Below are 15,149 nucleotides of genomic sequence, written 5' to 3' on the forward strand. Positions count from 1 at the left end.
GCTGAGTATTCAAGTTGGTAGAATAAGGGTATCACAAGTAAGCAACAAGGAAGGAAATGCGTTCATTCTTGACTTGGTAATCCTGTTCCCTATCTGTCCCAGCTCCCTTCCATCAGCTTCTTTAAGTATTCATTCAACTTCAACAAACACATCAACTGTTGTAACAGGTTAACAGTTCCAAGCCTCCAATCAAGATTTTATTGTATACACTTAAAAGGCATAAAGTCGGGTTTTGCTAGCAGAAACAAGAAAAAATAGAGCTGATGTTTTTATGAAAAAGCGAGAGAGAGAGAGAGAGGAGAAAAGCGGGGGACAACCAAATTCTAAACACTTTTTTTTTTCAGAATTAGAAAGCACTAAAATCTCCTCAAGACCTTTCTAAGTCATCTCGAAAACCAGAGGAGATAATCAGGTAAAACCCTGAGTGACTTTATCAGGGTTGAACACTACACCCTTGTACAACAGATGCAGAAAGCAACAGTAACACCTAGTCCTGTCCTTTTACCACTGAAAACAGGGGCAGGGTACTCAAGTAGTGCATATGTAAGTAGTCATTTAGGTACGTGTGTGGTACAGAGACCTTTGACACGTGAAAAGAAAGCTGGCCAACATCACTACGGTTGGGAGCGATCCAGTCTGTGATGGAGACAGCCACAGGAAAATACACTCCATTTTTTTGGGGGGGTGGGAGGGATTAAATGTGAGGGCAGGGGAGCAGGGGGAAGCAAGACAGTGAATCTCTGGCCTAGATTTCTTAATTCTTCCCAGGAAAATTCTTCCCTGAACATTTCCACTACTAAAATGGACAGCTGCTTCATGTTCTTTCTGAAGCCACGTGTATTTGCAAGTTTCGTAACACGCATTTTCAAGTTTCTCCACGATCTGATGACTTAGGGAATCAGAATCACGCATTTCTCCAGCCACTGAGAAGGATCTGAAAATATCCCAAACAGCTCAAACTGTTTTCAAACTCAGCTAAAGGAGGTGAACGCTGCACACTATAATGTCTAGACTGTTTGTGCAGAAACACTTTTGTGTTTTTCCTTGTGATCTAATAAGATGCTATCACAACAGATCTCTCTGAAGTCGAGACAAAGCATTCTGGGTTGTGGTAGGAGGGTTTTCTCCCTAGCAAACGTCATCAGCATTCAGATAAAATTTTCACCTGTTCAGAACGAAAGTTTTATTTCCCCCGTATAAATTTATCATCATGCTGGTAGTTGTTGAGAAAAAAAAAAAGGTCCAAATAAGATTGTTTGTTGCAAATCATGACATGAAAGACCTCATCAAAACAGAGGAGAGGAGAAAAATAATTCTAAGAACTGAATTACAGGAATTGAATTACAGTCGTCTTAGCAGATAAGAATAACGCTGCCATTTGAAACTTCAGATGCAAAGTGAATCCCCAGCTTCTCTTTGTTGGTATTTATAAAAACATGATTGTAAGTTTCCCTCTATAAATGTAGTCATTTAAACCTAATAATACTATTTTGCATAGCTGCAGATTCTACACCCTTTGTCTTTTCCAGCTGCCAATGCCCATGTTACACAAAGTTAGGGTTCCCCTTCCTCAAGCTTGCTTTTTGGGTTAAGCTTCCTTTATTTCCAAACTGACACCACTTTTTCAATGAGAGGCAATCACTTGCAGGCTGCCACTCGGAAGCCAAGTTCATCCTGAGCAAATTCCTCAGCTAAAGGCAAAATGGAAGTAGAGAAGAACAAGAGCTTACAGTAAACTGATACCACTACCGGCTGGCATGGTTTGAAGTGCAATTTCCTTTGAGAAGTATAAAACACGGGGAGAAAAAAAATCAATGATTATTATTATTTTGACCATCAAACACGTTAGTTGTTCCTTTTGGTAATTATTGTTACAAGTTGCAATTAAGGTATTTAGTGCTATAATTTGTGTTCTTATATCAATCTATAATCTGTAAGCTTTCAGTTTTGTAGGTTATCATCTGTACCAACATATGCCAGGGCAGTGTTGGTAGCAGGGAGGCTGAACAGCCATCTCCCTCCTAGGAGGCTGGCTGCCCACAGCCAGCATCTGTGTTTCGGAGAGGCCCGTTGCCCTCCTTTCGTCACAAGCACTTGTGCTGCCGATCCACAGCAGCTGCAGGGCGTTCTTCCAGCGTTGATGTGAGGGGGGCTACGGCCCTGACAGATCTCTGTCCACCGGCTAGGCGCCTGCTGGGAGAGCAGGCTGAATCAAGTGGAATTGAAAAAGCGCCAGGCAGGCAGAAGCAAGGGAAGCATTACAGAGCTTATTGCTGGGGCTTTATGAGTTACAGAAGGGAAAAAAAAAAAAAAAAGAAAAGAAATAATAATTAAAAAAAAAAAAGTTAATTTCCTCCTCATCTCTTGATTCAGATGGTTTTCCCTTAGTGAAACCAAGGGAGAGAACGAGTTTTTGAATGTTTTGCAAATGAATGGTATCTAGACATGCTAGGGAAGTCCCTGACACCTGGCATTTTTGTGGGGGATTTTAAAATGTCTCACTGTCACAAGGTTCTTTGAAATGCCTTTTCTAAGTAGATAGGTTTTCCAGCTCCAAGAGAGGATTTTAATTTCTTCTTGACTTCATTACAAACAGCTTTCGTTTCAGTCCTTCTTGTTACACAGCAAAGACAAAAGGCAACCATCGATCCTTGGAGGCTCCACAGGGTTTTTTTGGATAGCAATTTCAGTGCTGATTCCTCCAGCCTGTTTTGGTTTGCCGGGTTTCCCTCCTTACGTTCAAAGCTTAAAACAGACTCAGAGACCCAGCCCACAGTAATGAGAACAGCAGCAGTTCTGCCCCTGCTCTTTGGAACCCCATACTGCAATCCAGGTCTCCACACTCCTGCATCCAGAAGACCCTCAGGAGCCCAAAGACCTTTTTGTTGCCCGATTGTGTTTTACATTGAAAGTGCTTCCTGGGTGCCACCACTCTGTTCTACGCTGCTCGAATTATGTCGGGCAGAAAAGAAAAAAAAAAAGAGGCTAAACACATCTCAGGCTTTGCTGCTTCAGGTACCTTGCAGGGGTACCATTGCATATTTATTTATATATACATTTATATCAGCAGCAATTAGAAGCCAACTGATCAATGCACACACCAGTTAAAGATTTCTGACCACAGCTTTCATCCCAAGCCTTGTGACAAAGATGACTTTTTTCCTCCAGTCAAGGTGCAAACAAACGAGGCTCAGCAACGCAACCTACTGAGGCGGAAACAGGGCAGACCTTTTCTGCCCCCTCCTCAGGACTTCACATGTCCTAGTCCTCAACAATCAGCTCATCCTTTCCTGAGCTGTTTCAGTCCACTGAGGGGCAGAAAACCAGTTCAGCAATTAATTAGCTCCAGCTGTTGATGCTGGAGCCTACTTTCAGCCCCATGAAGCTGTGCCCTTAATCTTTGGCAGGAGGGTCACAGCCATTTCCCCGGCTCCTTTATTCCCAAAGTTACATCCTGGAGCTACGCAGAGACAGCTTGAGAATACGTGCTGTGAAGGGGACTGCCGGTACGTTCCTGGTCCCTTGGTACAGCTGTGCTGAAAGATGGATGCAGTGAGAACATAGTTACTAACCTTACAACCAAGAGCATCCGAAGCTGGCAGGGAAAATGAGTAACAGCGGATCCTCGGCACCACCCTTTGAGGCCGAGCTCAGCAGAGGGAATTTAAATCCCTTCTCACCGCCCAGCAAGGAGCTGGCACAGAGGGAGAGCTTAACATTTCACCTGAGACATGTTTGCTGGGCGGTGTTGGTCACCACTCCTCTGTTCAGAGAAACTCCCCAGGTCGCAGTCCAGCCCCTCAGTCCCATTCTGCAGAGGGCTGCTGGAGCCCAGCACCATCCTGAACTGCTTTTCAGGAGAGCAAACGAGGCACAGCCCAGGGCTACTTTGGACGCACGCTGATTGCACCTTGGGCATGTACCTCATTTATCTTTCTCCCGAAAAGACTTCAGAAACCCTGGAGACATCAGAAAGCGTGGTTTTATTGCCAGCAATGCCGTGAGAGTCAAAGCTGCTCTGGAGATAACACTGTGTACATCACTCGCTTAGCTGTAAGTCCTACGTCTTTCACCTTAGGCTCTATCTCAAGTAAGACTACAACCAGCAGCGCGGTATTTAATGCTGAGCACTTCAAACCAAGTCTCTGCGACTAAAATTACCATTTTAGTGTAACATTCCTTTACCTTGTAACGGAAGTCAAAACACGTGAACAAATATTTCAGATTACTTAGATTTCATGCTAAAGTACCTAGGAAATTATTTGGTTTTGTCTAGCAAAAGCTGCTAGGAATATAGGCTTACTGCCACAGCAATAGTTGAATATAAAAGGCGTGTTCACATTTTTATCAGATGTGTTCACATCCATGGTTTCTAGTAGAGCAATTGGGATAAGATATTTAAGGACAATAAAGTATTGGTTTAAGTGTGCAGAAATTCAACCCACCAGATTCAGAGAAAGCAAAAAAAAAACAAAACAAAAAAACAACACACAACAACAACAACAACAACAACCTTCTGAGTGGCAGCAGAGTAAAATGAGACTAAAACTAATCAGAAAGAAGGGAAAAAAGCACAAGTCTAAAAGAGGAAACTGTACAGGAAGATAAAAGAACTGGATTAGTTCTAATGAATGGCTGAAAAAAACAGCATATATGAACGCTGAATAAAGGGCATCTGACTGAATAAAACATGAGCACTGAATAAAAGGCATGAAGGATATTGAGAAACTGAACAAATGTATCACCATGAAAGATGCTGCTTGAGTTCTCAAGCTTTCCAATTTGATAAATATAGCACAAACCAATATTTTTTTTCAAATTGCACCCATTTCTCAGTCACACGTCAGCAGTTCTGCACCTTACTTACGGCCGTGTAAAAAACAGAGTTTGGGGTCTTTGACTTGGGACAAGAGCTGCTTCTTCCTTCGCCTCACATACATTGTTGAAGGAGATAAATTGTTCACAGACCAAATTTCAGTCTTTCACTTTATGCTGAGGAGGCCTTTCTGAACACACCACTACCGTATTGATATGCTTACAGGTTTTTGTTGGCAGAAGCACTACAGGCTAACAGCAGCATCCTATTGAAAATGGAAAACGTGATAAAATCATGCACAGAATCGGCTGACAGGAAAGCCCTTTCAAAAGAGCTGTGTTAGCAGTGGAGCAATTTGATCTTCAAATGATGTAAATCTCAGAGTTATATCTTTATAATCTCTGCAGAACGTTGTTAGCAGTGTTTTATGACAATGGCACTAAGCGATGCTGCACTGCAAAGCCGAACCAAGACTAGCAAAGGTCGAGAACATCAGGGAAGTCTTTTTCACCCACACGAAACTGTGCTCAGACAGTGAAATCACACAGTTTGCAATTTCCAGAGGGCAGTCCTAAATTCTTAATTTTTAAAAGTTGTATTTACTTGTGTTTGCAGGGGAAATACCATGGTAATCCCATGCATATAGCGGTGATCATCTCAAACTGTTTAAGAGAAGAAAGAAGAATATTGGCTGCAGCCAGCATGCCTGTACAGGTAATTAATTACATTTCAGTAATCTGCTCCATGTTAATCTGCTCGCATGCTTTTAGGAATGAATCCTGTCCTCTTTATTATGAATTCCACTGGAGTGATTTGTGTACACTGGGGGTTGCCAAATGTTGCTCTTTAAACTCCTGTTTGTACTTCATTAGTGGCTCTACTGCTGCAGACATTGCTATAAGTGACTCCTATGCCACAGCTAATCTTCAAAGACTTTAATCTGTGGGAAAGGCTTTAAAGAGATTATTCTTTGCAAAAGAGATGTGTATATATTAAATTATGCATTGCACTAATTCACATCAATTATGCAATGCAACAGACATTCCATCTTCTATGTTACAAGGCATTGATGGGTTTTACACTGCGTGAAGAAAGAAATGTTTAAATTACATATAAGGCCATTTTGTGGAAATTTATATGGTTAAACCCACGCAGAATATTTTTAAATACAAGTGCGTTCTTTTGATAACCTGTGGATGTTATATGTATTCTTACATGAATACCACAATACCGGTCTTTTTTAGAAATCGAATCAATGTGTGTCAAGTTCCTAAATTTACTAGACGTTCAATGTCTGCAGTATACCTCCACACCCTTTCATCTTTCTGATTACAAAGTTAAAGAATCATGCTTTTCAGATCTGTGGAACTAAACAGATGGAGCTGTTTAGACCAGTCCCCAGCCAGATGAACTCCAGGTTGTGAATTCCCTCTCTGCGCTAGGACTTGCCACGTAGTTACTGTCACTCGTCATTGCTCATCCAAGTATTACCTGTTCAATGTGTTCTAGGGGCCACTGGAAAAGTCTTTGCAGAGCTCTGTGGTTTCAGAACGACAAAGAAATGTAGAACACAAGGTGTCAGCCATCAAGAACAGTGCTCAGGTATTTTGTTGTCCTGTTTCCTGTCTACAAAGCCGTGATTTTCATAGACACATCTCAACTACCTTTAAGCCAGGCAGCGCCAATGCCACGTGCTGCTCCAGCCACTCTATTATTCTCAGGATCTCAGCCCAGGCTAAGCACTCGTGATGCACGTGGATTCTCAGGTGGGTTTTGACAGCAGCTCTGTGTTCAGCGCAAGAGCTACCTATTTTACAGCCATCATGCTCATCCCTATGTGAGTTGCAGGTGGACTACTGAGTACAGTACAAACATACCTACGGTCTCTAAATAGATGTGAGGTTCAACCAACCTATTTCTGTGACTCCATCTCCTTCAGCATCATCAGGAGTAGCTAGCCTTCCTCTGAGTCACATACCAGGATCTGTGTAAAGCTAAAGGTTACGTGACATAATCACACGTTTTTGAGACATGAAGGGACATGAACGTTGGGAGCTGATGGTAACAATTCTCCAGAAGTTTGTCATATCACTGCAGGGCAGAGTAGGGCAGAGCCAACCCAGTAGCTATATCCCAAAGACACCGCAAAGGCTCACAGAGTAACTGCCCGTTCATTTCAAGGCAGGATACGGATTCCACTTACCTACAGCCTCTTTGCTGTCCCAGCCCCAGTTCTAGCTTTGCAGCAGACTCAATGTAAGAATTACATTTGAAATATTTGTCCATATGCCATTCAAGAACAACACGTCAGGTACACTGGAAAGAGGTCCTAGTAGCACTCCTTCATAACTGTCTCCTTACACAGAGAAGGACAGAGAGATGAAACTCTTAAAAGGATAAAGCTGGCTTTAGAGCAACGTGGTACTAGACCTCTATCAATGTTATAAGAGCTGCAGAGCAAAAGCATCCAACGCTGCAACCCAGCAGCCAACCACACTGTTCTTCTAGCCTGTGCCTAGCAAGCATCTATGTGGAGAAGTGCAGCCAGCCCTGAAAGACCGTGAAAAAAGGAGAGTACTTTCTAGGTACAATAATGGTTTTTTAATAGGTAATTAAGCTGAACACAGAAATCAGCCAGCTCCTTGTGTATGTAATTTCATACCTTACACATATAATTTAAAAGTTTAGTCTCTGAAATACAGAAGAAAACAGAATTGCTACCTGTGTCCTAATTTAGCAAATGAGTTTTTTCTGTTTTCCCAAACACTTCACTTGCATATCTCAGGGAACTGAAAAGCATTGTTTATGAGCTGTTGGCAGGATCGAGGCTTCCCATAAACAGCACATAAACAGACTTTCAAAGTAAACCAGATGATTTCCTACAGTTACATTTTCCTTCTTTTCATCTGTCTTTTGTGAAGTATCTTTGTGTGCTGAATGGCGACCACAAAACACCTTCTAAGCTTTTTGTTGTAGGAAAAGAAAGAAACCCTGTTGAAAAGAAACCCATGCAAAAACCAAAGCAGTCAAATTGTTTTGTTTCTTTACCCAAATTCCTAAGTATTTCTGTAAAAATAAAGTCTCTGAACTCTGTTGCTCTCCTTAGTTCCAACTTGCTTGACTTTTCAAAATTACCAATTTGCCCTGCTCTAAGGTTCTAAGAAGAAGGTTACAGTATTGGCATAATAATTTAGATTTTCAAATGGTAGGAAAGGAAAATACCACGTTATGCATTTGGCCACTACAGAACAAATTCCTTTTTATGTCCCTGTGAACACCCAACTAATTTCTTACTTTTTTCTCTCCTGGGAAAGATGACTGACCAAGATGTCAAATACTTGGAAGACTTGCAAGAGGAATTTGACTTCAGGTATAAAACAATACAAAGTTTAGGTAAGAGTTTTTGTAACATTTTTTACATTCTCTAGGAAAAGGCTGATTATATGGCCAGAAACCAGTCTCAGGATTTATTCCTGTGCATTACCCAGATACTACATGGAAACATAAGAATGGATTTTTTATATAAAGTTGTAGTCTAGGGTATAATGACTCTGTGAGGTTAAGAGGGCAAACAGGATCTTATTGATCTAGTTATTTTCTATCGATAAGCTGCATAATGGATGAAAATAAGTAATTTTCTTAAAGAACCTGTTTTTCAATTTCTTCGTGATTGACTTGGCCCTTCCTTGACAGGACGTGGAAGAGACTCTTATTTCCCAGAGTAGCGTTGGGCGAAAGTAATTTTTTAACCTCTAATTTCGTTTTCTGTTCTTTTTTGACCACAGTGGTGACAACCAACTGGTAAGCACTCTGAATGCATGTTTCACCCAACCTATGATGGTTGAGATCTGCACACTGCAACAGTAGTTGCATGATCTTTATCAGAAAAGAAACTGCGGTCCACTCGTGTCTGCTCAGATTTCTTCGCGTCACCTCCCTTTGAACATGTAGAGATATTTGAGCCTTGACATGTCCAGGTTCTTAAACATATTGCTCTCATATGTTTAAGGCTGGATATGGCCAAACAATTGAAAGAGATCAAGTGGCCATGTTTTAATGAGGTGTTGGTCACCAGGCCGATCACATGTATTGACCAAGTAGATGATTGAAAACTGTCCCACTTGCAAAATAAAACACGCTTACAGAAGTGACTTTCAGGGCTTACAATTTCACTGTGTCACCAAATGCCAGATGCCAGCACAGCCAGCTTGAAGTGCCTTAAGACGCGTATGTGAGCAATTGCTGTGGCTGAGCTGACAGCCAGGTACTGGGCTCTCTCTCTTGAAACACATACTCCGATGTAACGAGGAGACATCAATCGGGAGCTCAGCAGAGACACAGTTGGCACCGATTTCTTTTCTGAAGGTAGCATGAAAATGCAAGAGCAAAAGGTGGGGGAAGAGCCATATGTGAGAGAGCATGTGGCAAGACTAGGGAAGCTCAAAACTAATGCATGATCCAGAGAAGGATATGTTACAGAAAGGGGGAAGTACCTAGCGATCGCTACTCCTGGCTGCTGAAATCCCCATGGTGTTGAACGCTTTATCTCTGTTTCAAATGCCTAAACTTCATTCTCTCAACCAGACGTAATTCACCTTAAGTTCCAAGAGCTTTAGCCTAACTGCTGACACCAATAGTGCACAGACCAATCGCTGAAAGCCAGATGTATAAAATAATACATGTGAATAAGAAATTTATAGATTTGTATTCATGATCCATCTTTCCTACCTTCTTCCTCTTCCAAATGCACACGTGTATCTCAAAGATGGAGTCATAAAACCTTAGCTTAACGCTGTATTCGTTAGCCTCTTCAAATGAAATACACTGTTACATAATCTATCGATGTCTGCAGTTTATTTTTCACTAGTTCATGCTGCAGTCAGGTCGTGGCTTCCCCCCAACACCTCCTATAAACACGCGTGCACACCCCCACGCCCACGCACGCACTTGTACTGAATTTACCCGGTGATTTTTTTCATTCCCCTGCAGAGCAGAGCGACAAAAACAGTGCCCTCATTAAACAGGAAATGTTGGCGTTGCAGGCTATGCTCAATACATTAGACTACAAGAGAAAGGTTAGTGACATCTTTTGTCATCTGTGCTGTGGTTCTTCTGCTTTCTCCCCTTATTCACACGCCGAATACTCAAATGCGTATGTGCGCCTTTTTGAGTTCTCCTCTCAAAAGGGCAGGCAAAGAGCACATGAGTTGCACATGCACCAACGGCTTTCTGAGGGCGATTTCTGACTAGCAGGTAAGAAATTGGCAATTAAGCAACAGCCCCATCAGGGCTGTGCTTCTGCACACCTTAGAGGAAAGGGGAGGACTTCACAGGACCTCTCATGTGCCGTGTTGAATGGTTAACCTGGTTGACAGGCTGCAGCTTTTAGAGTAAATAAACGTCATTTGAAGTAAAGGTAGTCTAATCATCAATAATAATAATAAAAAAAAATGCAATCAGCGCTGTATGACAGCTGTTGAATTTGTGACATCTTTCCTATGCCGCAGGAAGTACTCAGCAAAATCGGCCGCGTGATTCATGAAATCGACATGCTCATGAGCAACATGCTGACCGAGGAGCTGCTAGACTGGAAGAGGCGGCAGCAGATCGCCTGCATCGGGGGTCCTCTCCACGGGGGGCTCGATCAGCTCCAGAACTGGTAAGCCCGCACTGAGCTTGTGTTTCCACTGAAAACCACAGGAAGTCTGCCGCCTGACAGCAAGCCCCACGCACACAAGCTGATCATTCCTTCAGATCGGCTGACTTGCTACCTTGCGACACCAGCACATTCACGAGCAGCTGTGCAAGTAAATAACTAAAAGCGCGATTTGCTTTGGTGGACAACGGTTTGCTATTAAAATAAACCACGTTAGAGCCAACTGCTGAGCCTGAGCCCCTGCAGTTGGTCTTTTTTGTTGTTGTTTTGACGGTTGTTGCAGATACACGATGCATATTCCCCAGGGAGTTTTGCTTGAGTAAGAACTGAGCTGAATGAGTTTGTCACCGAGGACAGTGGGAGTTTTATCTCGGCGGGAGCTGGGTAGACACACTTTATGCTTTGACTCACTCGGTGCATCACTCCTCCAAACATAAAAGCGCACAGGAATTGAATGGCTGAAGTACGCCCCATGGTGGTAACAGAACAAGGCTCTAAAGGAGGCAACACACAAAAACTGTGCTAGATTTAACAGATAATGCAGCCAGGGAACGTCAATGTCCTGACCGTTTCTCTCCTATTTAACTTCTCTTTTGGAAACTGTGAAGTAAAGAACAAGAAAAAAAGAAGGGGAATAACCAATAATTTTATTATTTTTTTTTAATATTTAAAGAAAAAAGTGTTTTTGTTTTTTTTTTCTTTTTTTCCCAATGAAGTACCATTTTTTCCCTCCAATGAGCACATTAAAAACTTCTAAAAACATGATTTTAATACATACGTGTCCTGTTAAACTATCAGTATGTTTGGATTTGATTTTCCTTGGTATCGTTTTTGCATTTCTGAGAAATGCACCTCCTTAGTCTTGGTAACTTGTTCATTTTATATAAATGTTACCTTTTAAAGAGCACGCTTTGAAAAGCAGCTGAGCTGTAGGCAAGAATAAACCTGACAGAAGTGCCCTGCGTACAAAACATCAGGACAGTGTATGTATTTCTTCTAAATTATCGCAGCCAGTGTTGCGTTGTTGTTGATGAAGCCTCTTGGGAGATATTTGCCTTTGAAAGTAAAGGAGGAAATTTTGTCTGATGTATTTATATACTGCTGTAAACAAAAGATGAGCAGACTTTAGTTTGTATAAAGCTAGGAAGCACTAATCTGCACCAATTCTGATTTCCCTAAGTAAGAATTACGTTCCAATAACTGCTTTATGTACAAGACTGCAAACTAATCTGTTGCCTCGCTGTAGTTTCACACTGTTGGCAGAGAGTCTGTTTCAAGTTAGAAGGCAACTAGAAAAACTGGATGAACTGTTGACCAGGCTGACTTACGACGGGGATCCTATCCCAGTGCAAAGACCTCAGCTGCTGGAAAAAGTCAATTTCCTGCTCTACAACCTTTTCCGGAAGTGCGTAAGCCATTGTAAATCCCCGTTGCTTTGCTCGCACCGACACAAGTTTATGGGCAACAATGAAACCATGCTGGTAAAAAGAAAAGGGAAAAACGGCTGAGTCTGCAAGGATCTCAAAGACTGAGTTTCCAATGTAAAGAGTATGTAGAGCTGTCATCAAAACTCGTAGAAGCTGAAGGTATCAGGCAGCTTCTTGTTTATTGCACTTAAGGTTTTGTGGTCAAATTCTGACTCTAAGAGAACACACAAAACCCACTTATTTCAGTCATGTACATACCGCTGAGAAGTTTTTGTAGTAAAGTGACAGGTACCAATTTGTGCCTTGTCTTTTTTCTTCCCCACCAAGGCATTCTATAAATCTATGATTTTTTTTCCCTCCTAAATTTGCCCATCTATTCATATAGAAAATCATCATGTATATTTATATTTGTGTATAAAATCATCGTTCCTTTTCTGGTTTGTACTGGCTACACAAGGAGATAAACCACAGCTGTTCTATTAGCTGCCTCTGAAAGCAGAGCATGGTTAACTGTTATAAAAAAATGGAAAGACAAAAAAAAAAAAAAAGAATGTTTACTTAATTTCATTGAAGCTGGTTCAGTGTACTTTTAGGTTGTTTTATGGTTCTGATCGAAGTCCACATCTTCCAACTGATATTTTGGGCTAACAGAATTTGATTGTGGTTTGGTTTCTAATGTATTCCAGGTATGTGTTCCCTGTGGGAACAATTCAACTCATCTGGAGAACTTAGGGTGGGAATACATGCCACCCGCTTCAGCTTCTGCAGAGAAATAAGCCTAAGAGATAACAGCACTATCCCTTGTTCCCAATTATTACCATTAATTTATGCATATTCCTAGCGATTTATTTGTTTCATTTCTTTTCACCCTAGTTCATTTGTGGTGGAAAGGCAGCCCTGCATGCCAACACACCCCCAGAGGCCAATGGTTCTCAAAACGCTAATACAGTTCACTGTTAAATTAAGGTAAGGAAAGGAAATCTGATATAAATTAATCCCCTTGTACACTGCATTTTATCCTAGGAGTCCATTTCAGGATCTAAAAGGCAAAGCAGAACAGTGCCAGAACTGTGCCAGTCAGGCTGAGAGCCTCTTTTGACTCCAGGGAGGGTTTTCCTGAGCAGGGGTCTAAAGGCCACAGAACCTGCCACTTGTAATAAGTGACAATGAAGTGCAAACCAGTGGAAGGAAGACAGGCAGGCTGTGGCCAAAAGCCAGCACCTTCAGGATTCTGTATGTATTGGATTGCTGTCTTAATGACTTTGCAAACTAAGCGAGTGGTGATCCACATCATGTAAGACAAGATCAGAATACGCAGAGCCAAGCCAGCATATAAGAGGGAGAAACCTCTGCAGTTTGGGAGGTGTGTAATTGGTGCATCAATGACAGAAGTTATTTCTCTCCCACTAGCTCCTTGCCTGACTTTGTGAAAAGAGGTAAGATCGGAGAGGATCTCGCATCTCATTTCCGTCTAGCAGCAAAAAGAAGGCAGGGAAGGGGGCAGCGTGGGCAGGAGTGGAGGAAAGTGCAGTGCAGCTGCAGATCACACAAATCCATCTCTTACCTTTGATGTCTCTCTACCCATTCCCTCAAACACATACTAACTTTTCCACATACTTTCAGAGAGACTAAAACATTCGCCACTGGAAAAAAAAAAAAAAAAAAACTTATCCCTTCTTTCACATATAGGAGCCTGCAAATTGTGATATAACCCTAGGTGCTTCATCTGTTTTCAGATTATAATTATTTCAGATACGGTGGTGTGGAGCTAATGGTCTCTAATATTTTCTGGTGATTAATTTAGTTGTTAAAGTTTTTGGTTTAGAATATTCACTTCTACATTTTCTGTTTTGAAGGTTGCTAATTAAATTGCCAGAGCTGAACTACCAGATCAGAGTGAAAGCAACTATCGACAAGTAAGAAACTTTAAAAGTGAGGATATTAGACGACTTGCTTTCTGCAGAAACACAGGTTTTTCAGTTGCTACTCTATCTACTTTAAAGTCTGTTTTAAAAAGCAAAGGAAAAAAAAAAACACACAGCTAAAACATCAGGGTGGTGCTTTTTATGTGAAAGATTTCTTTGTGTTCTTAAAAGTAAGCTGCTATTTTTAATTGCTGTATTGAAATTGGAGACAAAGTTCATTTAACATCTGCTTCATGTCTTAAATAAAATTCATCAGTTATAAATAGTGGCATCACATGAAAACTTTCTATCAAGCTATGTTGCATTTATGGTTTAGCATCTCTCTGCTTGTGCTAGTATCTCCACCATTGTCTGTGCAGCTGCTCCAAGTAGTACACAGAGTTTGAGCTTGGAAATCTGGTGCTGTAATTAGCACATATGGCAGCTTACAGAGTTTTACCTCTGCCTGAAATTAAGGCTGTTAAGTGAACTCCTCCTTCCTAACGGGTTTGGTAATCCTTCACGCTCCCATTATTTCTTACAGCAATCCCACAAGAACAGAAACCCCTGCTCCGTGTGTTGGTCGTGATTTCCTGAGCAAAAGGCATCTCAGAGCCTGTCTCTGCTATCCTTGTGAAAACAGTGTTAACTCTGCCTCTAGTATTTCTATTTGAGTTGATTTGTCTTCTCAGCAGGATTTATGATTTTCAGTACAATGCAATAGTCCTGACTGCAGAGTAAGCTTGGTTGCAGATAGGTCAGGGCCCTCTAGCACGACAAAACGTGAGGCAGAAGACGTGCTGTCAGGGTACGATTTCAAAATCAGCAAAGCTGATCCAAGCCCTCACTGCTCACCATCCCCTTCCAGCCACAGGCGCCTGCTATCTGCCAGGTTCTGGCTGTTGTGCTCCTTGTGGCCCCCTAAAAATCACTCTGCTCATGCTGATACATGGCATAGGCCCAAAAGAAGGAGGGAAAACACCCGGTGGGGAAGCAGCAGGAGAGAAGACAACTGTTTCTCTCAAAAGCTGTGTGCTGTCCCATTCGCTGCGTACACATACCCCTAGTACGCCGTGACCTATCTGTACAGGCTTCTGTTGTCCCAGGACACACTCATGGAGGCAGTTAGAGAGCGCAGCAGCTTCCAGTATCCACTTACAGCAGAAAAAAGCTAGATATGATACACTGCTTGCATCTGGACAGATGCAAAAGTCTAACTGGACAGAAGAAATTTCAGTTATCGTTTTCATGGATGTACAGTTGTATTGGTAATATGTATTAACCTTAGCAGACGAGGCAAAACATACTGCTTCGAGATACGTTTTCTCGGTGCAAGCATGGCTTAC

At 41.8% G+C, this 15,149-nt stretch overlaps 1 protein-coding gene across 3 annotated transcripts in view; it reads left to right on the forward strand.

Annotated features, from left to right (window-relative positions):
• Positions 1-15,149, forward strand: part of STAT4 (signal transducer and activator of transcription 4) — a 41,002-nt gene that overhangs the window by 12,831 nt on the left and 13,022 nt on the right. For all 3 annotated transcript variants that reach the window (XM_035330867.1, XM_035330868.1, XM_035330866.1), the window contains exons 4-11: positions 5,432-5,530; positions 6,326-6,418; positions 8,131-8,209; positions 9,806-9,891; positions 10,324-10,475; positions 11,719-11,877; positions 12,773-12,865; positions 13,756-13,815. In XM_035330867.1, the coding sequence (XP_035186758.1) occupies positions 5,432-5,530; positions 6,326-6,418; positions 8,131-8,209; positions 9,806-9,891; positions 10,324-10,475; positions 11,719-11,877; positions 12,773-12,865; positions 13,756-13,815 (821 nt within the window). The remainder of the gene's footprint in view (positions 1-5,431; positions 5,531-6,325; positions 6,419-8,130; positions 8,210-9,805; positions 9,892-10,323; positions 10,476-11,718; positions 11,878-12,772; positions 12,866-13,755; positions 13,816-15,149) is intronic.

The sequence above is a fragment of the Oxyura jamaicensis genome, chromosome 7 (genome assembly GCF_011077185.1).
Source record: "Oxyura jamaicensis isolate SHBP4307 breed ruddy duck chromosome 7, BPBGC_Ojam_1.0, whole genome shotgun sequence".
In the NCBI taxonomy this organism is placed as follows: Eukaryota; Metazoa; Chordata; class Aves; order Anseriformes; family Anatidae; genus Oxyura; species Oxyura jamaicensis.